Source organism: Carassius carassius, chromosome 23 (assembly GCF_963082965.1).
Source record: "Carassius carassius chromosome 23, fCarCar2.1, whole genome shotgun sequence".
Lineage (NCBI taxonomy): Eukaryota > Metazoa > Chordata > Actinopteri > Cypriniformes > Cyprinidae > Carassius > Carassius carassius.
In genome coordinates this window covers 19,284,979-19,309,464 of record NC_081777.1, presented here as the reverse complement: position 1 = coordinate 19,309,464, position 24,486 = coordinate 19,284,979, and the positions used below count along the sequence as shown (strand labels likewise).

General features: G+C 41.0%; 1 protein-coding gene and 1 long non-coding RNA gene across 2 annotated transcripts in view; both read right to left on the bottom strand.

Annotated features, from left to right (window-relative positions):
• Positions 1–10,223, bottom strand: part of LOC132101441 (solute carrier organic anion transporter family member 3A1-like) — a 55,025-nt gene extending 44,802 nt beyond the window's left edge. Inside the window, exon 1 of the mRNA XM_059506400.1 lies at positions 9,716–10,223. Within this exon, the coding sequence (XP_059362383.1) occupies positions 9,716–9,859 (144 nt within the window). The 5' untranslated portion in view covers positions 9,860–10,223. The remainder of the gene's footprint in view (positions 1–9,715) is intronic.
• A 1,694-nt stretch (positions 10,224–11,917) lies between these two features.
• LOC132101932 (uncharacterized) lies at positions 11,918–24,156 on the bottom strand. The gene is made up of 3 exons (XR_009423241.1): positions 23,870–24,156; positions 12,643–12,807; positions 11,918–12,023 (listed from the first exon to the last, which is right to left on the bottom strand). It is a non-coding gene; the product is annotated as an uncharacterized LOC132101932 (long non-coding RNA).
• Positions 24,157–24,486: the final 330 nt, after the last annotated feature.

The window sequence follows — 24,486 nt, the reverse complement described above, 5'->3', positions numbered from 1 at the left end:
ACAGTTCTCTGGAATACTTGATTATGATTGGTCAATCGTGGCAGTAAGCAACAATATGATAAAAAATATTTATTTTTCTCATTAATTAGTCATGTAAAAAGGAGTCATTATTAAAAACTCTTTAAATCTCTTTAAAAAATTAAAATAAAAAAACCTTTCTCTCACTCTGTAAGTTTGTATAACGTTTTTAATGCAAGTCTATGGATATCCAAAAAGGACAGAATCAGCTGTACATACTTTTGATGATGGCTTTGCTTTAGTACTCTATCCAGTGTTATTTATAGCCCTCTTTGTGAATCATGGTGATTCTAGTGTCATCAGAACTTCTGAATAGCACAGCTCAATGGGCGGACTGATATAATTGTGCAGTGTGAAAAGGCACAATTTCTGTTATCATATCATCTGTACTGTAAATTCTGTACAGAGGAAGATAAACAGTTAAAATGCATGTTGTGAGTAATGAGTTTATTGTGAGCTTTAAGCGGAGAAGTTATGTTGTTGTCATGACTGTATGATAATTCAGATTGCTTTAACTGAATTTCTTGTAGTTAGTTGTTTGCAAATGAATTGGAAAGTAACTTGGACAGTCTGGCAAACTGCTCTATTGTCTGCAGAACTGTTGTCTGTGATACATTTGCAGTAGACTTGCCGTGATAGACAGTGTTAACTGTGATACGTTGTTAAGCCACAAAACCGGTTACGTCACATGGCCACCTCGGCTCAGACCCCCACTATCGTTTAGATTTTTTATAGTAATAAAATAATTTAGTTCAGTAAAAGAACAGACACTACGATTAAAAACTGAACACAGCTGCTCAATGTAGCGTGCTGAATGACAGTCGCATCACAGATCAGATTTCATTTATCCAGTGAGGCGAGTGAGTCGAGCTGACTGACAAGAAGAGTGAGCTGAAACAGAGTGGCGGATGATTTACTGGTTCCACAGTCTTTGCTGATTTTTACTATATTTACACTGTGTTTAATTTATTTATTTAATTTGACATCAAGGTGTATGTCGTGCCTCCAAGCTTTCTTATTCGTTTTGCTAACAAACATTCTACGTTTCTTATTTTTATTTGGTTATATATTATACATGTTTACTTATTTCCTTAGTTTTGTAAAGCATACCTATTTAAACTTTATGTAAGTTATTTGTTATTTTTTATTATATTAGGCATATTATTTGTATTGGTTTTGTTAAAAAAAGTTCTGTTTTATATATAAGCGAAAGAGAGTTTGACTTTGCATTTTGTTGTTGCATTCAAACTAAAGCCCTGCATTTCAGCCCGAGCCCGACGGGCCCCGACTTATTTATGCCCCTAGGGCCGGGCTTCGGGCCAATTTTCACGTTATAACTCACATGCGGGCCGGGCCTCGGGCCTTTTTTGGGTTATCCTTCTATTTATATTTTAGACATTAATAAAAATAAAAAAATGAGAAGTTGACGTCGACGATAGAAAAACAAACATAGAAAGACATTTCATAACCTCATAACTTTAATAATATGATAATTCAACCCGTTATAATTACACTGACATACTGACATGACTCTCACGCACGCACGCTTTTCCGTCAGCGCGACCCACGATTATACTTCACTTATATCCACTTATTGTAGTAGTAGCTATTATAGGCCGCTAAATTAATGTATTAATCATAGCCTAGTTGGCCAACTAATAATTATAAAATGATGATTCATGCAGCGGCGAGCATTTCTGTGTCTGCACCTGTTGTTGCTGGCCACGCAGCAAAGAAGAGAGCGCTGGCCGCGTTTGAAAACATTGTGGCGCAGGACGAGGATGACGACGATGAAGTACAGCAATACATGTGCCTCAATCACAACATGGAAGGTGATGGACGAGATGTGCTGCTATGGTGGAAACAGCACGAGACCCTGCTACCGCAACTGTCAAGACTGGCTCGCTCTGCGTTTAGTGTCCCGCCAGCAGCAGCAGCGAACGTGTCTTCAGCGCAGCGGTAAGAGTGATAGAAGAGAGGTGGACTCGGTTAAAACCTTCCAATAAATAAACATTTATTAAACTAAATGTCTGTGTGATATGCTTGAAGTGTTTTATATCTATGGATTTTATTGTATCCAAGTATTAGCCTTAATTTGAGAGGCTTAATTGATTAAATATGTTTTAGGCTAGCCCTACTCGCTGTCGCTCGGCTGATTAACATTAATCGTAATTTTTAAAAAAAAATGCTCCAAACATTTTTCTAAACAAACTTGATAAAGAAATGAAAAGAAACATAACACAAAACTGACCCCTTTTTTAATTGCTGCAAATAGGGCAGGCTTCAGCTGTGTAATAAAATAAATAAATAAATAAAAACACGGGCTCGTGTCGGACTCGGGCTGATAATTCTGATGAGCTGTCGGACACGGGTCGGGCTAGGGCCTGAGCGTCTCGGGCCAGGGCCGGGCTCGGACCTAGATTTGAGGCCCGTGCAGGGCTCTAATTCAAACAATTGACGGCGAATTGCGCTAATTCGAGTAAAATGTGCACGCTGCTTTTACAAGCTATTTAAAAGCGAAGGAAAGCGAGGAAAAGAGGGAATGCCCATGCCCCCACCCCCATATTCATACCAGTATTATCGCTGTTGTCACACTTCGATTAACCGGTGGGAAAATTTCCTCACTGTCACAACCCTAATTTGCAGTCTGTTAGAAGCCTGACTTGAAGCTGTCTATAGTGTTCTCAGTTAGTAATATGAACACATGCAAAACACTTCTCACTCCCTTACTGTTAAACTGTTGGTATAGGACTTAGATAAACTGCAAGAAACATAGTAGGCTACTGTTCATGCATACATGGCATCACAATTTGAATATCAAAGCTACTTGGTCAACATTCATAATCATTATTCACATTTTGAATATTGTTCTTTCAAGAAGGTTAGAGAAGACTTTACTATGCACTATGCATTGTGCCAGTACAGAACTATTTTGAGATCTGGCCTAAAATGTACTATAAAAATAATTTGCATGTTTCAATCTCAAGTTATCCCAACATTAGCAAGATTAAATTAAAGAGCTCATAATGTCGTGATATATATGTATATGTATACGTATATGTATATATATCGCACAACAAAAAGTTGTTATCATGACAGCCCTATTGATGAATGGTTTGTAGTACATTTTTACTTCTGTGAATCCAGTCAAATCTTTACTAATAAGGGCACCAAAATAGTGAGAAACAGAATGCAGAACATCTTGCATCGATCAGAAACTAAATCTGATGCTTAAAAAAGCCAGTGTGATATAAATTATTAGTGAAGAAGAAGAAAAACTTTTTCATTTAGTCAAATTTTTCCTCTTGATTGACTATGTGTGTGTGTTCTTGTGTACTACTCACACTGGCACTTGCTCAATTGCCAAGCCCAAAGATATGTGCCAGCCTACTAGTTCTGGAAGCATGACGAAAGGACTGGGACAGGCCACATCCCCCATCTGCCTCCACTTTCTGCCTGCCTCAGAGTCTCTGCCAACCTGCTGAAACCTGTTGACTGAATAGCTGGATCTCTCTGCATACATCAGTGCCAGTGGCAAAGCGATAGGGCACATAGACTGCCACCTTAATGCCAAGACACATTCAACATGCCAGCAGTTTCAACTAACGCTAAGTCTCTGTCGATAGTCACACCCATCGCCTTTCTAATCCCTCAGCATGAAACCATATTATTAGGAAGACTATGAATTATCGAACAATGAGACAAAAAATGTCTATCATGTTATTGTTGAGTCAAGTTGAGCTTACATAATAGATGATGACAAACTCCTGAGTGCAGAACAACCAGTCTGTATCATTCAAGCGTGAAATGGTTTCTAGAACATGTGCGCTAGCAGGCATCCTCTAGCAATCTGTGTTTGATTTCCAACATGAAAGAGACTCAGCATTGCTTTATCAGTATGCTAAGAAACAGAACAACCATAGTACTTGAAGTTTCAATGGTTTCTGTAAAAAGAGGGTGGACTGATAGAAAGCAGTGATTGACTGTTTTCACAAATTAATTCCTCTGGGTGCGGCGCAAAGCTCTTTTATTGATTTTATACTGTAGTGATGTTCTTCCAAGCAGTTTATAGTAGTAAACTGCATTAGAGAGAGAGTCAAAACAATCTATTTGTTTAAAAAATATTGTTTAAAAGAATATAGAACATTAATACATGACAGATTTCAAAGAATAAAACTAAATAAATTACAGTGAAATATCTGGCTGTTCCAACTGCCAACAGCGTCCAACACCACATTTCAAAAGACAATGTGATGAGAATATAAATGAAAGCTTTCATTTACGGTATCAGCCCATTGTTTGCTGACAGGCAGACATTGATTTTGAATCCTGCTCCAACCACAAAATCACCCCTAAAGAAATGAGGGCTTTAAAGTCATATGCACTCATTTTCGGAAGCATTAAAAAGTGCATATTTAAAGTTGCAATACATTTTTTTCTTCTGTATTGTGAGGTATATCTGAGTGTAAAAGATTATCAAAAAAGAAAAATTTAGAATTTGGACTTGGATCTATGCATCAGTTATTGATGGATTTTGAAATGTGGCCGTTGCACTAAAAAGTGGATATAAATGAATAGAGAGCTGCAGGGATTAATTATTTTTGTAGGCCAACACCTGGAAACAAACTAGCATTTCATTTTAGCACTTTGAGTTCTATCGTCCTGGAGTCAATAGGTTTTTTGAATGTGTTTTAGTTAAATGCTAGAAATTAAGTCAGTGGTTGACAGAAGCTCAAGATATTTTTATGTTTTATTCCACAACTTAAAAAGCTCAGGCCTGGGGATAAACTTAGGAACTGACACATGCAAAGAAATAAGTATGATATGTCAAACAAGCCACTGATTCAGTCTGTGAAATAAGGTCTGTGGTTAACACATGCTCAGTATATTTTCATGTTTTATTCTACTACATTTATTGCATCAGTAATACTGCCTTGTGATATTTTTACACACAAACATGTACACACATTAACATATCTCTCACACAAGAAGAGTTTCTTTGAGTGGGGAAGGTCATGGCCTTAAAATTAAAGGTGAAGGACACAACATGTCGCCAGTAGGGGTCACTCATAAGTCATTACATAAATACTAAACAGATAATTTTGTTGAAATACGTAATATATTGCTATGGGTGTTGCACTGTGATATACAGAACTGTTAGGTGAAGCAGTCAAAGCCATGCTTTATCATAAATATACTGTAGCTGTTGACCAATCAGAATCTAGGACTGGAACTAACCATTCTATAAACAGGAACATTAAATATCACACCAAAAAAGTAATCTCATGTACTCTCTATAGTCCACTTTTTACAGCCTCCTTGTGTTCATAATCATGTTCTTGCAAACTATTTGAAGTTAAAATTTTAGGGGAAATACTTTTTAAATATAGTATGAAACACTGACATTGAAGTCATGCGACTGTGGTGTAGTTCATTTATAGCCTACGTTTAGCTTTTTACTTATTTAGGCTTCAACATTCATAGAAGTTGGGTTTATTTGTAAAGATGATCATGATAAACAAATGTTGATCACAAAGCTTATGTTTATTTATTTTTATTTTTTTTGTACTGTAAAGTCTGGTAAAAGTAAAAATGAAATGCATGCATGGATGAATCATCCACTGCAATTTAGAAAATGGAAAGGGTGAATTTTCATTTCATGCATTTAAATGGTTATTTGTTCCTAAAAGAAGGATAATAACTATGGAAAGACTAAAGTGCATCGTTTTAAATAACAATTAAACTGACCTTTTGAGACTACTGCATCTGAAGCTCTGCTTAATATCACTTATTGGCTTTTATCTTATTGAAACAGCTAATCTCCCAGGAGCAATATGGTGGTCATAAATACACAGTATACAGCCATCTACACGTTTCTGTCTACTGCATTAAGTACAAGCAAACTGAGTTGGCACAAAGTAAAGAGTTGAGGTTAGATGAATCAGATATATTTGTTTGGATATGTCACGTGACACGTCTGCCAAAGGACATTTGCAAACATTGCCCCAGCATTTTTGCATCACAGTCAGATTACTTAAATATATGCATATTGAAAGCTATACAAAGATGTGCGCATGTTTTGAGTGCTTTTAAGGAGATTAAAAAAAGAAACTGGCTCTCTTAGCACATGGGGGAAGTCCAGACTGCCCAGAGTCAAGCTCGGGGCTGAGGCTAAACATAGGAAACTGACACAATGCCCAGGAATGAGTATGATGTCTGAAACAAGCCACTGAGTCAGTCTGTGAAGGAGGGTGGAGACTCTATTTCAAAATGGACAATTACAGTTGCTTCTGAGATAATCGAATTGAATCATTTGGAAATTACATGGAATATTAAATATTACTACATGACCTGTGGGATGATAAACTCTATTCAATTTTTAACTTTGAACAAGTAAAGGTGGATTTGAACAAAACATTATCATGTGAGAATACTGATATTGTGTTCTACGTATAAATAAATAACCCATGAGTCAATGACCAGACATTAAACAAGCACTCCGAGTATACAAACTTCTACCGTTTCACACAAATGTTTTAGACATATTTGGAAATATTTTGAAGCAATCTGAAGGGCTGGTTTGTCTATGGAAAAACCCCAGGGAGGATAAGTTTAGTTTAACGCTGTATCTATCTGTCAAAATAAATCTGGACAATCTCTGAATCTTCCAGTCCCTAAAACTTTTCTTTTAATGGCAAAGTTGTGTTGATTTGGTTTCCAAACATCAGAATTTCCATAAGCTGGGAACAAATCCAGTCCACAACAAGTGTAGCCCTTTGAGACTGTTCCCATGATGTATTGTGGCTTTCTGGCACAGAGCAAATGATTGTTGCCTTTCCAAATATGGTCTGAGCGCGCACAGACTTCAGAGACGTCCCAAGGGTATGGAGGACATGGCTGGACAGATCTCTTCCTTATCAAAGATGATATAGAGCGGTGTCCAACTCACTGACAGCAAGCAATGTGAGAATTTTCTTTTAGATATTGGACACTACAAGCAAAGCAGAGGCAACTGCAAAGCATCACTGTTGTGTCAAAATAGAATAAGCAAAAAAACATGCATATTCGCAAAAATATGGACGAGATTCTTGCTCCCTGTAACACTAAAGAGGCACATCTCTCAGATATCTAAAACAGATTGTTGTTATCCTGGATCCATAATTATTTTTGCAGAATAGCACCATTTTTTTATGCAAGATTTTTACAAAGCCAACTGCTGTGCTGTATTGTGAACAGTCTACAATCAAAATAAGAGGAACGTTTCTGGACAGTCTTGCATGTTTGCCAAAATAAGCACAAGATAAAGACTTTGACATGCTCTCTTTCAGTAAAAAAAAGAGATTATCATAAAAATATGTAAATATGTTATTTCCATCCTGGATTCTGTTCCATCATTATTCAGCATCCATCATTATTTTTAATACATAGCAACACTTGTTTTGAATATATCTTTTAATGCTGTTATTTAATACATTTTTCTAAATACGTTTCCTTACTTTTTCATGATGATATCTTTATATATACTTATATATTAAGCTGCTGCATAACATTTGCTGTACTGTATTTTGAATTATCTTCATCATGAGGAGAGTTTTTTGACAATAAAGAATTCTGCAACTTATTTTTCTTTAATTTATCCATGAAAATTGTTCTAGTCTCTCTTGTTAGTGAAATAGTGCGAAAAATGTAAAACGATTTCAAGTGGACTGTGGACTGTGGACTCAGTCACTCCGTTCCACATTCCAACCGGCTTACCTCAATAAAGTGCATTGGTGTTGCAGAAATATACAAAGTAACAGTTGTCTTATGTTTTTTTCATGAATTAGCCTACTTTCCATAGAGCTGTTGAATAAAAGCAATATCACACCCACAATCTGAATATCAGCAGATTTGTAATCACCCGCTGCAGAATTACAGCTAGTCCACTTCCAACAGTACTTCTGCTTGTTTGATGTTGTTTAATTGTGTTTTTATTGATGTAGATTTAAAGGATCAGTTCACTTTCAAATTAAAATTTAATTAAAATAATGCTCGCCTTGTATTTACAAATGTGGATAAGGAGGACCGTTCAAAAGTTGTTGTGTGTTCAGTAAAACATATTCAGATATTTTGTAAATGGTGTTTGACTTAAGCCCCGGTACACCAAAAATTATAACTATAAATATAACGATATTAGCGTCAAAACCAGCCAACGATATCGTCTGTTTATTCTAAGCACACGCGTGTCTGCCACTTTAAAGGGTTAGTTCACCCAAAAATGAAAATAAGCCCATAAATTTCTCACCTTGAAGTCATCATTAGGTGTACAGTATATGACTTTCTTCTTTCATACAGTCAGAGTTATTTAAAAAATTGTCTTTGATCTGTCAAGCTGTTTGATGCAAGACAATGGGTGTCGCACTCAATCGGTCCTTGAGAAGTTTAATAGAAAGCGAATCCATTAAAAAAGTGTCTCATGCGGCTCCAGAGGGGTGAACAAAGGCCTTCTGTAGCGAATCGATGCATTTTTCTAAGAAAAATATCCATATTCAAAATGTAATAATCACTTTAATCTAGCTTGTGCTCACTGTTGTAAAACAGAAGCAGTCCCAGGGGAAAGTCATATACACCTAGGATGAGTTCAGGTTGAGTAAATTATGGCTTAATTTTTGGCTGAACTAACCCTTTAAACCCTTGACCTCGTCACGGCAGGATTGTTTCTGACTGGCTATCAGTTTTTTTCGTTCACCATCTGAAAAAAAAATTTTGTTCTGAAAGTGATTCCAACGATATCGGCCCTCTGTGCCTTTATCGTTAGAGCTGTGGTGTGAACTCTGCTATTCTTTAATTTTGAGAGATTTTTAGAACTATATCTTTATAGTTATCATGCTTGGTGTGAATGGGCCTTTAGTCTTTGCACGTTCGACTTGTAAACACTGAGTCTGTACTTCCGCCTACATCAGATCACTTTTCAACGTGATTATGTATACTACGTGAAGTCGTGCATATAAATTTTTATTTTTTGCAGAAAATTACCAATCGTTTCGCTAGATAAACCCCTTATTCCTTGTCTGTTATCGTGTAGAGCCCTTTGAAGCTGCACTGAAACTGTAATTTTGTCCTTCAACCATTTGGTAGCTGTTGAAGTCCACTATAAGGAGAATAATCCTGGAATGTTTTCATCAAAAACCTTAATTTCTTTTCGACCTAAGAAAGAAGGATGTAAACATTTTGGATGACATGGGCGTGGAGTAAATTATCAGTTAATTTTAATTTGAAAATCCTTTAAATCCTTTAAAATGTCTCATGTAAGGTTATCTGTAATGGACATGTACTCGCCCACAGTTTACAATGCAATTTATTTCTCACAGCCTGACAGCCATAATATTCTGTTTATGTCTGCTGAGGCAGCTGCTTTATTGCATGAACACTCAGTGATGTTCCCTTTTTTTTCTTTTTTCTTTTTTACATATTTTCTTTTTCTTTGAACTTAGGGCATGGCATGTTATAGAATAAATGACTGAAGATCATTGTAAGACTGTCTCCCACATCCGTGTTTCTCGTCATGACGTTTCTCGAGTACAGGACGTTTAAGGTTAAGGAAACGGATTAGCGTAAGCCAAATAAGTTCAGCAAGTTCAGTAAGAACAGACAGTCACTCCCAGAGCCTAAAGTGTAAAACTTATCCAAAACAAAAGGAAAGCGTCGCTTTACTTACCAAGTATGCGCCCACTGTGCCCTGTGCCAACATCAACGCACATTCCGCCACTAAAAATATTTTAATATTTGAGAAACATGAGGGCTTTTTCTTCATATCATCCCTCTGAGAGTCCTCGGAGCTCCTCTGCTTTTTCACCTGCATCCTGAGCAATTCAACAGCCTCGAAACGCAGCGAGAAACTATTGTAAACGGAGAGTAAACGCTAAATCAAGCGTTTATTTATCTGTAGCACTGACTGTTGTTAACAGTCAGACTCTGTGCCGTGTGACAGGTTGTACACTTTTCATTGAAACTCCGCCGATGAATGAAGCCGAACTAAGTTCTCCTCCTATGCACTCTATCGCGAAAACGGAGAATAAAACGTCTCTGGGTTTTACCCCAAACATCTATCTTTCCCTCTGAGACTGTCCGAGCTCCCGTCGTGTTAGTGTTTACTCGTAGTCCGTCACCATCGCTCTGGTCCGCGTGCTTGATTCTCCGCCTCACTCATTATGACTGATATGTGAGCGTTTCTTGTACAGTATACACGACACATACCTCGGTAGAGGCGCAGTGCAGCATCATAAGCTGAATGCTTTACTGATTATTGTATTCATAATAAAAGCACATGAATGGCAGGTAAACTGCATGTTTAAAATAATTTCTGTCAGTAGTTTTCTGTTTTCTGGGTGTATTCGGTATACACAACACTCACTGACTTTGAAGCCCATAGCACTCAATTACGTTTGAAACAAAACACTATAGCGATATTTGTAAAATGTTAATGCGTAAATAAATCATATATATATATATATATATATATAAAAATCTGCTACCTTTAAGCGCTTTGAATAATTAAGATTATTTAATATTTTTTAAATAAATAACTTGCTCTTAGTCTGCATACATTAGATCAAATAGACTACAGTAAAATAATAATAATAATAAAGTGACATATTATTACAATTTAAAATAACTGTTTTGAAATATATTTTAAAATGTAGCCCAGTCTATTCTAATCTAATTTTCAGCAGCCATTACTCGCATGTCCAGTGATCTTCACATATCCATCAAAATGAATATGCTAATTTGGTGCTCAAGAAACATTTTTTATTATTATCAATGAAGAAAACATTTTGCTACATAATATTTTTGTTGAAAAAAATATTGACTGGTAATGTACACTTGTATATAAATAAATAAACAAATAAACATTGGGCCTACATTAGACACTTGTTGTTTTCTTATGGTTTTTATTTACAAAATGTTTAATGATGCACAGAAAACAACAACAACCCAATACTGGTATGAAATAAATAAACAAGGATATTTTTTATATGCTCAAAGGAACCATATAGGTGATACAGTACAACATTTCATAACATACACATTCATTTTTTTTATGCTGAATTATTATCTGAAAGAATTTAAAGACTTGTCATGAAGACAGGCCTAGGACTATTTCATTGCAAGCTGACATAACATGCTTAACAGCTTGCTTAACTCAACAGCTGAAGTTTTTACGGACTAGCTTTTTGTTTTTGATGAATCGCTGGCAAGTGTGATCATTTCATAATATATTACTGCAGCAGATATGCTTCACAAATTGATTTTTTAAGGAAAGTTATTAGTCTCTTTGAGATCCATCTGCTGAACAACTTCTAGTTTCTTGACTTTGAACAGCAGAACGGCGGCTGTGGTTACAGTACTAACACAGTGTTCTGCTCAGAGTTTTGAGGAAGAAGAGTGTGAAATTCTGAATCATGCTAGGTGCAGTTATAGGGTGGAGGCCGACGCTCGCCACACTCACACTGAGAGCTGTTGTACATGGGCCTGATGACACACTGCTGTGTTTGGTTACCATAGCAAACATATAACAGCAACTGTTAAGTCATGAAGACCTGCTTTCTCTGAATTTTCTTATGGTTTAGCATACATGTGTGTGTTTAGACAACTGAGAGAATAAAGATTAATAGTTACTGGCTTAAGAATCCAACATAGGCCTATTAAGCAGGGTCATTATCACTAAAACTAAACTTACTAGAAACTGAAGTTGAAATAAAATAAAATATTTGATGAAATAAAACAAACCTGAAATAAAAACAAATTAAATATATCATGCATTAATATTTAAAACAAATGATAAAAAGGACAAAAGGACATAGCAAAACTACAAAAAAAAGTAAAAGAAATGAATTTTCATATTAAAGTATAAATACAGTATTATAAAGGACACATATGGAGAGTTTGATAATGCAAGATGTTGTACAGTTTGTTCTTTCAACAGGATATGAGTCAGGTATGAAAAATCATGTGGGGGTTCCAGCCTGTATGGTGGAAATGCATATAAACAGACTAAATATAAATATAAATATTTCTGTCGTTCTACAGAGATGTTATTTATAGGTTTTTGAAAACATTTGGCATTTTTGTAACATCCTTATTTGGATAAAAAAGAAAAGTTGAGTGGAATTCTTTTCATTACGTGAAAAGAAAAATATACATGCACAATGTGTGACCATTTAGTAAAAAAATTATAAAATAAAAAATAATATATATATATATATATATATATATATATACACACACACACACACACACACACACACACACACACACAGAGACAGGATTCACATCCAGAATTTAGAATCCAAAGAGGAAAGGGGTCTTAAACGGTATTTGACTTTTATTATTTTTTCCCATGAGGTCAATATTTCAGCACTATTGTGAATGGAGCAATAGTGGTGAAACTAAATTATTTTAAATGATGCAATATGATGCTACAGTAGGTCTGCTAAAATAAAAGAGGCACATTGCACAAATGTCTTTACAGCAAACTGGATGATATGAACATCAGAGATCACTTATTTTATCTAATATCCAATTATGACAGGACCAAGTTAGAGCATATTTATTTAGTTTTGCTTGTTGGGCTGCTGATGTTACCTCTGAGATGTGTGTGGGTTTCCTGACATTTCGCTCTCAACTGTGAAATCATTGACGGTGACCACGGAAAAGTTCCTTGCGAACCAGATGTGTGTTTTGAGGGCCTCACTGAAGAAACTTCAGGTTGCACTTCACTCAAGTTGTTCAACCACTGTGGGTTCAAGTCTGATAGGACACAAAAGCTTAAAAATACAGCTTGAGATCCAAAAAAATTTGCTTTTACATAAATAGATTAGATACGGAAACACTCACCATGCAGTTCCTTCATGCGCACGAGTCAAGTGCATCGTGGAAAAATTTTAAATAACTTTTTCAGGCACAGACTTGACATGTTAGCATCCATTAGTAGATGCATTAAAGTGACTTGCTGGGGAGGGGAAAACCGTCTTCACAGTACAAGCAACCTCTCTGACAATGTTCCATATGACCAGTGCATTTTGTTATGTGAATTTGGGGAAAAATTTGACAAAAAATATTAAATACTTTTATTAAATGCTTTAATTTCTGTTGGGAATTATATTATTTTACAAATTATTTGATCAATAATACTGTTTTTATATGTGCCACTCATAAATATCCTTTGGAGAGATTATAAGAACAGCAGCTCAATTGTCATGAAGTCATCGACTTGTTTACATTAAAGTACATTGCTTCTTGCATGTTTTGCAACATATTCAACATAAAATGTTCAGTAGGTTACACTAAAAGTGTTATTCAAAATAGATGACTGTTTATCTGGCAACATTATATTATGCTGGTTGTTGTAAGTATCATGGCAGTTCGGAAATTAAATGTCCAATAAGTGGTGCTAAAAAGGTTTTTAGGTGAGCTACTGAGCAAGTTTACTACACTAGAAAAACAAAACATTTGGAGCCACTTATGTAATGCAGACATGAAAATGTACTTGTTACCAATCACCAAGACACAGATCAAGTGGACTGACTTTCTGTTAAAAAGGAGTCATTTGATGCAACCCAGTCAACTGCAATTAAGCAAAGAACTTGTTTTCATGGAAGTCTTAAAAAAACGCCTTGATTGTGGATTATGCATTTGTATATGATTTACATACAATAAGGCTAATAAAACCATAAAGCAATAAAGCATCTAAATACTAACTTTACTATCTGCACACAAAATTCTAAGAAAGAAAGAACATTTAAAGCCTTTTCTGGAAATACTGTTTCACTCATATTATCAACAGGCCAGACAAAGGTTAGATACAATCATTAGACAATTTAACAACAACATGCCTATCTACAGCTCGCTTAATTATATGCACAATATCCAGTCAGCCCAGCACTTCTGAAACTGATTTGTCTCTAAAGACACTAAAATAACTAAAGGTATGCTTAAAAAATTACATTATATAATAGAGTAAGTTCTGTAGTGCACCAAAGTAGCTATTCTTGTGTGGAACTTCTCTGGGTTGGGACAAAAAGTTGATGGAAATGGCAAACATGAATGTATTGTTTATAAAATGATGAACACCAAGTGACCAAAATAACAGATAGACACACTCCCTGCTCTCCTGAAATTATTTCCACTCTTCATTCCATGTATGGAAACTCCCTTTATACAAACAAAGAGATACAAACTTGGCATGTTTCTGTCACGGCTTCTGGTCTCATGGAACTGTATTATACATGTACACATATAATCATAATGTATTGCATTTTTACAGATGTTTTTTTTTCCCCTTTTCTTTTCATACATAATAATGAATCTATGTGAATTATTAACAAAATAATTTCAATAGGTTTTATGTTCATGAAAACCTCACATTTGTATTGAGGCAGACTTTATCACATATATTTATCTAATATTTTACAGTTAGAAAGTTGCAGGATATCAAACAAATTGAGAAGAAGTGTTTCCATATGCATTAGTTCTCCAAATGTATTAGTACATATCTAGGCACTCCATTGGCAGCACACATTATGGTAAAGGCAGTCAGCAGGCTTTAATGAGTTCTCCATGCGCAACGAAGGCTTGCTCATTACACTAATGTGCTTTATGGTGCACAAACTGCATGATATTATGACAACACCAGTGGCCCTATATTTTACTAGTAAACACAAATGAAACACAGGCTCCCACAGCTAAAATCAATTTACATTTAATTAAATTGCCTGTCTTGTGCTTCATAATGAAAAGTGGCACTGTAGTTTTCAAATAGATGCAGCAATAACGCTGTTCTGGCACATGACATTATGAATGGGAAAAAATTGTAAAAAAAAACAATTGATGGTATAGTGTCATTTTATCTCATTTGAGCATTACTGATAGGCTTGTGGAGCTTTAAGACAAAAAATTAAAAATTAAAAATGTTGTGAAACACTGGCCTAGATTTCTCCACATTGTGGAGCTATTCTTGCAGCCATCAGTTAGGTTGCAGAGGAAATCTGGCCTGTGGCGCAACATAATTACTCGCGCCAGCAGGCTGGAGTTTCACCTGGAGACTGAACATATGTGATGTCTCCAGATGCCAGCATTTAGCAGATACCATACTGCAAGTTCCCCACATATTCGACCATTGACTAATGGAAGCTCAAATCTGATCATGATCATGTAGTTCTGTTGAAATTTAAAACCAGCTGAAACATATGTAGCTTACAAATCACCTTGAAACAGTGGCAGCTCCAGACAATTTTGATTGGGGGGGGGCAATGGGGGGTCCTGGTCATTTCAAGGGGGGTTAAATGAAAACCAACAAAAAATACAGTGGACACGGCTAATAACTGCATATTACTGCTACTAAACAACAAAAACAACACAGCATATCAGCTACTTTGTTTTTAATTAATTAATCAATTGAAGTCTGCAAACAATATGCTCAAACTTTAAAGGGATAGTTTAGCCAAAATGAAAATTCATTCATTCATTAATGACTCACCCTCATGTCGTTCCAAACCCGTAAGACCTCCGTTCATCTTTGGAACACAGTTTGAGATATTTTAGTTCTCTTACGAGAGCTCTCTCGTACTGTGTCTTAGCTAAGACGCTACGGGAAAAGTCTCTTTTCACGAAATACTGAAGCAAAAAATTATCCTTAATTTTGTATTTTTGTAAAGCGCATTTGCAGCAGTACACAGCCATAGGCGAGACGGCTCGTTCGCTCATTGGCTTGTTCTGCGGCAACTGCACAGCCTATCGAGCGCGGGCTGATGCAACATCAGACCAATAAGGGCGCTTCGCGCCCTTCTTGCCACTTCCCGCCGAAACAGGTGTGGCCCAACCTATAAAAGGAGCTCGAAAAGGCTGACTCACCTGATTTTTCATCTCTTCAGCGAAGCTCACGCATCGCTGGATCACGGAGGAAGCAAGCGCCGTCTGAGAAAGCATATCAGCAGGACGAGCCATTCTGAAGCTGCTGGCATCGCCGCCTTCCACTGCCATTCCTGTTGCGCTATCCGGCGCCTATATCCTTTCAATTCTGTTATATCTAGCTGTTCTTTATGTGTGTGTGTGTTCGCCTCAACCGAGCTCGCCGGTTCGCCCTGCTTCACCGCCCCCCCCTGCATCGCTTCCCGGTGGGCAGCGCCCTCTGTTTGCCGGCACGTCGTCCGAGGAAGTCGATCTCAGGGCCGCGTCGGGGGAAGAGGACACGCGCTCTCTGCTAGCTTCGGGCAGTGAGGGCTGGGCGAGCTCCGAGGATCTCGCGCCTTCTGCTCAGAAGCCCAGCAGACGAGCTGACATCGAGAAGGAGCCAGGGCGACTGCTCGCGTGGGCCGCAATGAGTCTCGGCCGCGAGTGGTCTGCACCAGCGCCCCCCCTCTCGTTCCCGGCTGGATGTTATTTCCCTTTCGGATGAGCGTACTTCTCAAAGCCTGCCTCATTTCTTCCTGAGCTTCACGAAGAGGTGGCGAAGGCTTGGAACGCTCCATATTCAGCGCGAACTCGTTCGTCTGTCTCACTAGCATTCTCCACACTGATGATGCTAAAAACAGGAACTACCAGTCACTTCCGCCGGTGGAACAGGCGATAACGACGCACCTTTGTCCGCCCTCTGCTGGACGGCGGCAAAAGCGGTGTTGCCATCTAAAGCCTGCTGCCTGACGCTGCGCCTGCACTACTAACGATGGCTGCTTCATCGAATCGCAGGTGTACGAGTTCCGCTGTGGCCGAGCTCTCACCCAAGCGCGCCGCTGTTTCAGTTCCAGGAATTGTGACTGTCTCAGCGTTTTCTGCAATGCGCAAACCTGCACAGTTGCCCGCTTGCCTGCACACAAAAGCCGTTATCACAACAGCTTCAGCAACGCAGCTCGAGACCCCCGTTCTCGCTCTACCGGCCGTCGCCCCGCGCCGCGGGGACCGCGGCAGAGGATTGAGGTGAGGCCGGAAGCCCCGAAGCCATCCTAGGAAAGCCATCTATGCATGCTGCATGATGCTGCGTCTGCACTACTAACGATGGCTGCTTCATCGAAGCGCCGGTGTACGAGTTCCGCTGTGGCCGGGCTCTCACCTAAGCGCGCCGCTGTTTCAGTTCCAGAGATTGTGACTGTTTCAGCGTCTTTTGCAATGCGCAAGCCTGTACGGTTGCCCGCTTGCCTGCGCACAAAAACCGTTATCACGGCTACCCAGATATTTCCCGAAAAGGGTGTAATTTCTGGTGTCCCGGCCACGGCCGATGGTGCTATAAATGTAGTGACGATGCCCACTGCTCAGTGCCCATCTCCACATATAAGCACAGCCCTTCACACAGGGCTCGCGCCCATAAAAGCGACTCAAGTCGATCACGCACACTACATAGAAGACGTGCCCACTCCTCAGTGCCCACAATCACTATGTCACACGCGTCATGTGGTTTCTGTAAAAACGAAACCCGTGCACGTTCATCCGGCCACGGCCGATGGTGCTATAAATGTAGTGACGATGCCCACTCCTCAGTGCCCATCTCCACATGTAAGCACAGCCCTGCACACAGGGCCTGCGCCCATAAAAGCGACTCAAGTCGATCGCGCACACTGCATAGTAAGCGTGCCCACCCCTCAGTGCCCACAATTACTATGTCACACGCGTCATGTGGTTTCTGTAAAAACAAAACCCGTGCACGCTCATCCGGCCACGGCCGATGGTGCTATAAATGCAGTGACGATGCCCACTCCTCAGTGCCCATCTCCACATGTAAGCACAGCCCTGCACACAGGGCTCGCGCACATAAGATCGGCACAGATCGGTCGAGCGCGCCGCATAGTAAACGTGCCCACTCCCCAGTGCCCACATACACTATGTCACATACGGCGCGTGGCTTCTGTAAAAACGAGGCCCGTGCACGTACGCTCTGCACAGGCAGACAGCGAGTTGAAAGTGGTAAATGTGCACATATGCAGCCCACAGTTACTCGCAGACATATCGAGTCCCACGGGACTTGCTCAGCCTTCCCCCAGTCGGTTAGCGCCGGGACGGGGTCGAGGAGGAGCGATCTGCCTGCTGTGATCAGCGCGCTCCCTGCCTCAAATGCGCAGCACACCCGAGCGCCGCCGTTGCCCGGTCAACAGAGTGCGCTTCGCATCCAGCCCTTAGCCATTCATGCAAATGCATGGTCAGCGCTTCCAGGGGTTTCGGATTGGGTGCAAGGCATTATAAAGAGAGGCTACTCGCTACAGTTTTTTTTTTCGACGCCCTCCGCGCTTTTCAGCACTTGTCGAAACTACGGTCAAAACAGAAGTAGCACACATACTTCGGGCCGAAATATCAAAACTGTTGAGCAAAGGGGCTATAGAGCCTGTGTCTCAAGCTCAAAGCAAGGGGGGGTTGTACAGCAGATACTTTCTGGTGCCCAAGAGAGACAGGGGTCTCAGGCCCATACTGGATCTAAGACAGCTGAACAAGGCATTGATGAAACGCAGTTTCAAAATGCTTACGACCAGGAAACTCCTCGCACAGATTCGCAGAGGGGACTGGTTCATGTCAGACTCAGAGTCATGCGAGTGCTGAATTATTTGGACGACTGATTGGTTCTGACACGATCACGAGCGGAGCTCGTGGACCACAGGGCCGTTTTACTCGATCACCTCGAGAAGCTCGGCCTCAATGTCAATTGGGCGAAGAGTTCGCTGAACCCCAGTCAGACGATTCTGTTTCTGGGTATAGTTCTGAACTCGTGTTCCATGACGGCGCGGCTGTCACCACAGCGCGTGATGGGCATTCAGCGAGCAGCGAGTTCTTTCCGCTGCGGCGCGACCGTGTAGCTCAAACACTGTCAGAAGATGCTGGGCCTCATGGCCTCAGCATCTCCGGCTCTGCAGCTGGGCCTGCTTAGCATGCGCCCCCTGCAGTTCTGGCTGAAGACGCGGGTGCCACGCAGAGTGCGGGCGTCTGGCTGGCTGCATCTCAAGGTCAATCAGAGCTGTGTCACAGCTCTGGCACCTTGGACAGCGAACGGCTGGTACCGATCAGGTGTAAGCCTGGGGACTTCCCCGAATGTGAAGATGGTGTCGACAGACGCCTCCACTAAGGGATGGGGAGCGCTGCTCGAGGGCAGACCGTCCTTTGGCCTATGGTCAGAATGGGAAAAGCTCCATCATATCAACTGTCTGGAAATGCTGGCAGTGGAGAACGCGCTGATGCGCTTTTGTCCCCAAATCAAGGATCACCACGTCTTAGTCCGTTCGGGCAACATGTCTGTGGTGTCCTACATAAATCGCCAGGGCGGTCTCGGGTCCTGAAACCTGTACAGGCTAGCGGAACGCCTCCTGGTTTGGGCTCAGCGCGACGTGCGTTCGCTGAGGGCAGTGCATGTGCCTGGGCTACAGAATCTGGGTCCAGACAGGCTGTCCAGAGGCAATGTTCCTGCGGGCGAATGGTCTCTACACCCGCAAACAGTCCGGCTGTTGTGGGAGAGATTTGGCAGGGCGGAGGTGGACCTCTTCGCGTCCCACGAAAACGCTCACTGCCCTGCGTTCTTTTCCAAGAACGAAAGCGCGCTGTCACGGAAAAGGCCGTGCTGCCCGCTTTATGCTTTCCCTCCCGTCTCCCTCCTTCCGCAGGTGATAGAACGGGTGAGAGAAACGAGATGTTCAATACTGCTTGTAGCACCTCTTTGGAAGAACCAACCATGGTTCCCAGATTTGATGCAGTTAGCAGATGTCGCCCCGTGGCTAGTACCGTTGAGGAGGGACCTCCTCTCGCAGGCCAGGGGCTCGATTTGGCACCCTCAACCGGAGTTGTGGTCCCTCCATGTGTGGGCGCTCAACGGTTACCCGCTGATCTCGCAGTGGGAGTGCTGAATACCATCACTCAGGCTAGAGCTCCGTCGACACGACGTCTGTATGCCTCGAAGTGGTCGGTGTTCTCCAGCTGGTGCACAGCTCGAGGATATTCACCCCTTAGTTGTGAGGTGACGGAGGTTCTCTCCTTCCTACAGGAGCTGTTGGATAAGGGCAGAGCCCCATCCACGCTCAAAGTTTATGTGGCGGCCATCGCAGCGTTTTCTGAAACAGCGCTCGGTCAGTCAATAGGAAGGAATGATTTTGGTCATCCGGTTCCTCAGGGAAGCTAGGAGGCTGAATCCTCCCAGACCTCCATCAGTCCCTATGTGGGACCTCGCGGCGGTTTTGGAGGCCATGAAGGGTCCCCCTTTTGAGCCTATCCAATCGGTTAGCCTTCAGCATCTGTCGTTCAAGACAGTATTCTTGTTGGCTCTCGCTTCGGTGAAGCGTGTGGGTGATTAGCACGCGCTCTCGGTGAGCCAGTCGTGCTTGGAGTTTGGGCCTAATGTCTCAAGGGTCATACTCAAACCTAGGCACGGTTATGTGCCGAAATCCCTCAACACGCCGTTTCGGGCTCAGGTTATTGCCCTGTCTGCCCTGCCGGTGTCAGGAGAGGATAGAGACTCGAGTCTTCTTTGCCCTGTCAGGGTTTTAAGAGCTTATGTGTCTCGCTCTGCTGCCTTTCGGCAGACGGAGCAGCTGTTTGTCTCGTTCGGTGGACGTTCCAAGGGAATGGCTGTTTCGAGACAGACTCTATCCAGATGGATAGTTGACGCCATAGCGTTAGCTTACGCTTCCAGGGGCCTTCAGTGCCCGTTGGGCGTCAGAGCACTCTCCACAAGAGGCGTCGCCTCGTCGTGGGCGTGGTCTACTGGGATCTCCTTGCAGGATATATGTATGTAGGCAGGTTGGGCCTCGCCGTCTACATTTATCAGGTTCTATAACCTGGAGGTTCCCGCCTTGCAAGCAAGGCTGCTGTCGGTATGGTCGAATCAGGGCCCTGAGGGGAATTCTAAATTCATGAGCGCTATGCGCTGCCGACTGTTATATGGGCAGTATTGCGTAAGACCCGCATTGCCACATTGGTCAGGCTTTGCCTCGGCTGTGTGATGTCATATTGCCGCATCTACGGATGCTGCTAGATATGGGACAGAGGGCTTTCCCCCTTTTTCTGTCCTGGACTCTCTGTGAGTCCCTCAGGTGACTGTGCACTGTAAATCCTGGGCGTTGCTTCAGGTTTATTGGTGTGTGATCCCTGCGCGCACGGCGTTTTGCATTGGGTTCCCGTAGCGTCTTAGCTAAGACGCAATACGAGAGAGCTCTAGTAAGAGAATGTACTCGGTTACTAAACGTAACCTCGGTTCTCTCTAGAAGAGCGAACGAGTACTGCGTTCTCTGCCGGGCGCACGATTCACTCTGGTTCGCTTCGGCGATGAAATAAATCAGGTGAGTCAGCCTTTTCGAGCTCCTTTTATAGGTTGGGCCACACCTGTTTCGGCGGGAAGTGGCAAGAAGGGCGCGAAGCGCCCTTATTGGTCTGATGTTGCATCAGCCCGCGCTCGATAGGCTGTGCAGTTGCCGCAGAACAAGCCAATGAGCGAACGAGCCGTCTCGCCTATGGCTGTGTACTGCTGCAAATGCGCTTTACAAAAATACAAAATTAAGGATAATTTTTTGCTTCAGTATTTCGTGAAAAGAGACTTTTCCAGTAGCGTCTTAGCTAAGACGCAGTACTCGTTCACTCCTCTAGAGAGAACCGAGGTTACGTTTAGTAACCGAGTACGATTTAGTCCGAGAGCTTTCTGTCCCTCCATTAAAAATGTATGTACGTTCAAGTGTAATGATATCCAGTTTGCAATCGAATGATTCGATTTAATTGGTTCTTCTTGATCCAGTTCACCAAATCGAACTGAATCGTTTGAAATGGTTCGTGTCTCCAATGAGCATTAATCCACAAATGACTTAAACTGTTAACTTTCTTAACTTGGCTGACACTCCCTCTGAGTTAAAATAAAGCAATATCCCGGAGTAATTCATTTACTCAAACAGTACACTGACTGAACTGCTGTGAAGAGAGAACTGATGATGAACACTGAGCCGAGCCAAATGACGAACGAAAGATTGACTCGTTCTCGAGTCAAGAACGGTCGCATCGGTTTTCGGATCACCAGTAGTGATGGGAAGCTCTGTTCTTTTCGGCGAGACGATTCTATCGAACAGTTTGGTTCAATAAAACAGTTGAAGAAAACAGTTAACCAGTTCTTTTGCGCTCGATGTAAAAGCGTTATTGGCGATCATTGCCCATGATTCAAGCCTTCGGTTTACCCACGCTCATAACATTAGCACAGAATCAGTTCAGAATCAATCATCAAAAGAACCAGTTTGGTTCATATGCTCTGTGTGTCAGTCTGCTTCACACTGAATCACGCATACGCAGTATCATCAGCGGACGAGTCCGACAGAAACGGTTCTCGGTTCAGTGTACAAATAAATGTCGAATAAATTATATTCTTCTGCGTAGTTTGAAGAGAAACATTTTTTAATCTTTATCCCGGATATATATATTTTTTAATCACGAAGAGGGTGGGGGGGGGGGGGGGTCAAATGGGGAGTCAAGGCGTTTTTTGGCAGGGTCTTGAGACCCCCCAAGACCGCCGGTGCCTTGAAACAAGTATTGTTAAGAAAACATTGGTAACACTTTCGATTAGGGAACACACATTCAATAAACTCTTAATTTGCTACTTATTAATAGTTAATAAGGTAGTGGTTAAGTTTGGGTATTGGGTCGGATTAATGGATATAGAATATGACCATGCAGAATAAGGCATTGACTAATAAACAGTCAGTGCAGGCACACAGTGCTTGTTTATATAGTGAAATCGCCACCTACTGGCCTGGCATGCATAATACTTTTTAGTCATTTTTGCAAATGTGAACGAGGATTGTTATGACAACATTGTTGTCTGTACACAAAATATACCCTAAATGTCCCTGACAACCTCTGTAGTCCCATTTTCCACTCTAACAAATGTTATTTTCAAGACAATTAAAAGATATAGCCTATATGAAACCGCAACACTTTAGTATAGGGACCAATTCTCAATATTAACTAGTTGCTTATTAGCATGCATATAACAACCATATTGGATGTCCAATAGTACTTATAAAGCACATATCCTGCGCGACCATGTTCTAGCAACATTCTTAATCCTACCCAATAGCTAAATTTAACAACTACCTTACTGATTATTAATAAGCAGTAATTAGGAGTTTATTGAGGCAAAAGTCATAGTTAATACTTCATTAATAGTGACAACTGGACCTTAAAATAAAGTCAGGACAGTGGAACCGGAAGTGCTTAAAATGCTAAAATGCTAACTTGTTTCCAGATTGAGGCCTAAAACAGTACAGCATACCTGCAGCACTTTATAAACACCTGGTTTGTGTGTGTTTTATACAAATTACTAGTTGCTGCTGGCACTTCTTCATCTAAAATAATCCAAATCATTAACAGAATGAATTTATGTTTGCATCTGTTGTGAACTCGGTGGAAATTTGGCATGATAACTTTTTTCTCTTGTTTACAATTATGAGACTGAGTATGTCTGTACTGATCAGGTTCTGCATATTCATTCCCCTCTAGAAACTCTTCAGGTGTCTTGAAGTATAAATATGCAGCACTGCTTTTCAGTTTTCCCAAGAAAAGAACATTTAAAACATAACATACAAAGAAAACAGGCTAATAACCTCAGGGTCCAGTCTTGTACTCTCAAACATTCATGATAATACCTCTACCAAAAAGCAACAGCTCCCTTGGGAAACATCCTGATTATAAAGATACCACCCTGGCATTTGAAGGCTTAGCAGATGTTGACTGAGAAAATGTCAGGCGACTTTCTTTTTTCAGTTTTGCTGTCCAAACTATTAATAGAGCATCAGTATCTTTTCTGTGTTCAAACCACCACACACACACACACACACACACACCCAGAGAGACCTCCTCCATCTATTTTTACCCCGGTATCAATAGAGAGGCCAACATGTGCTTTTAAACTCCACTGCAGCGAGAGGGTTTCAAATATACAGCCTTCTGCCTTTGGAGTGATGGGTTGTGATATCCTGCAATGCTAAATCACAACACTGTTATGCTGTCTTATGCTTTTAGAGGAAAGAATGACGTTAAACATTCACAATCTCAACAGCATCGGTAGTTCTGTAAGTATTCAAGGGTTCAATAAACTGGAACAAACTGCACTTTCCTGTAAGATCCTGCCATGCATACGAATTGTTGACTCTGAACTGAATCTGCACCATTACTTCTGTGAAAAAAACAATAAAGCCACACACTGGTGCAAGCAAGCAAAACAAGCTTGAATGCGATGGGAATGCCTCCGCCTACTGATTCCCTCAGCAAGCAAACAAAAGAAAACTGAAAGGTGTTGAAAAAGTGACAAGCAATCTTCTACAGGTGCAGTTCTATGCCACAAGACGGGTCGGACAAGTTAGACATCGTGTAAGTCGAAATAAAGCTATTTAGTCAAATGTGAAGGCGCAATCTGCAAGTGAGAGGGGGAAACACACAGTACAAACATTAGTAACTTAAGCTGATGTGTGGCAAAGGCAGGGTTCTAAA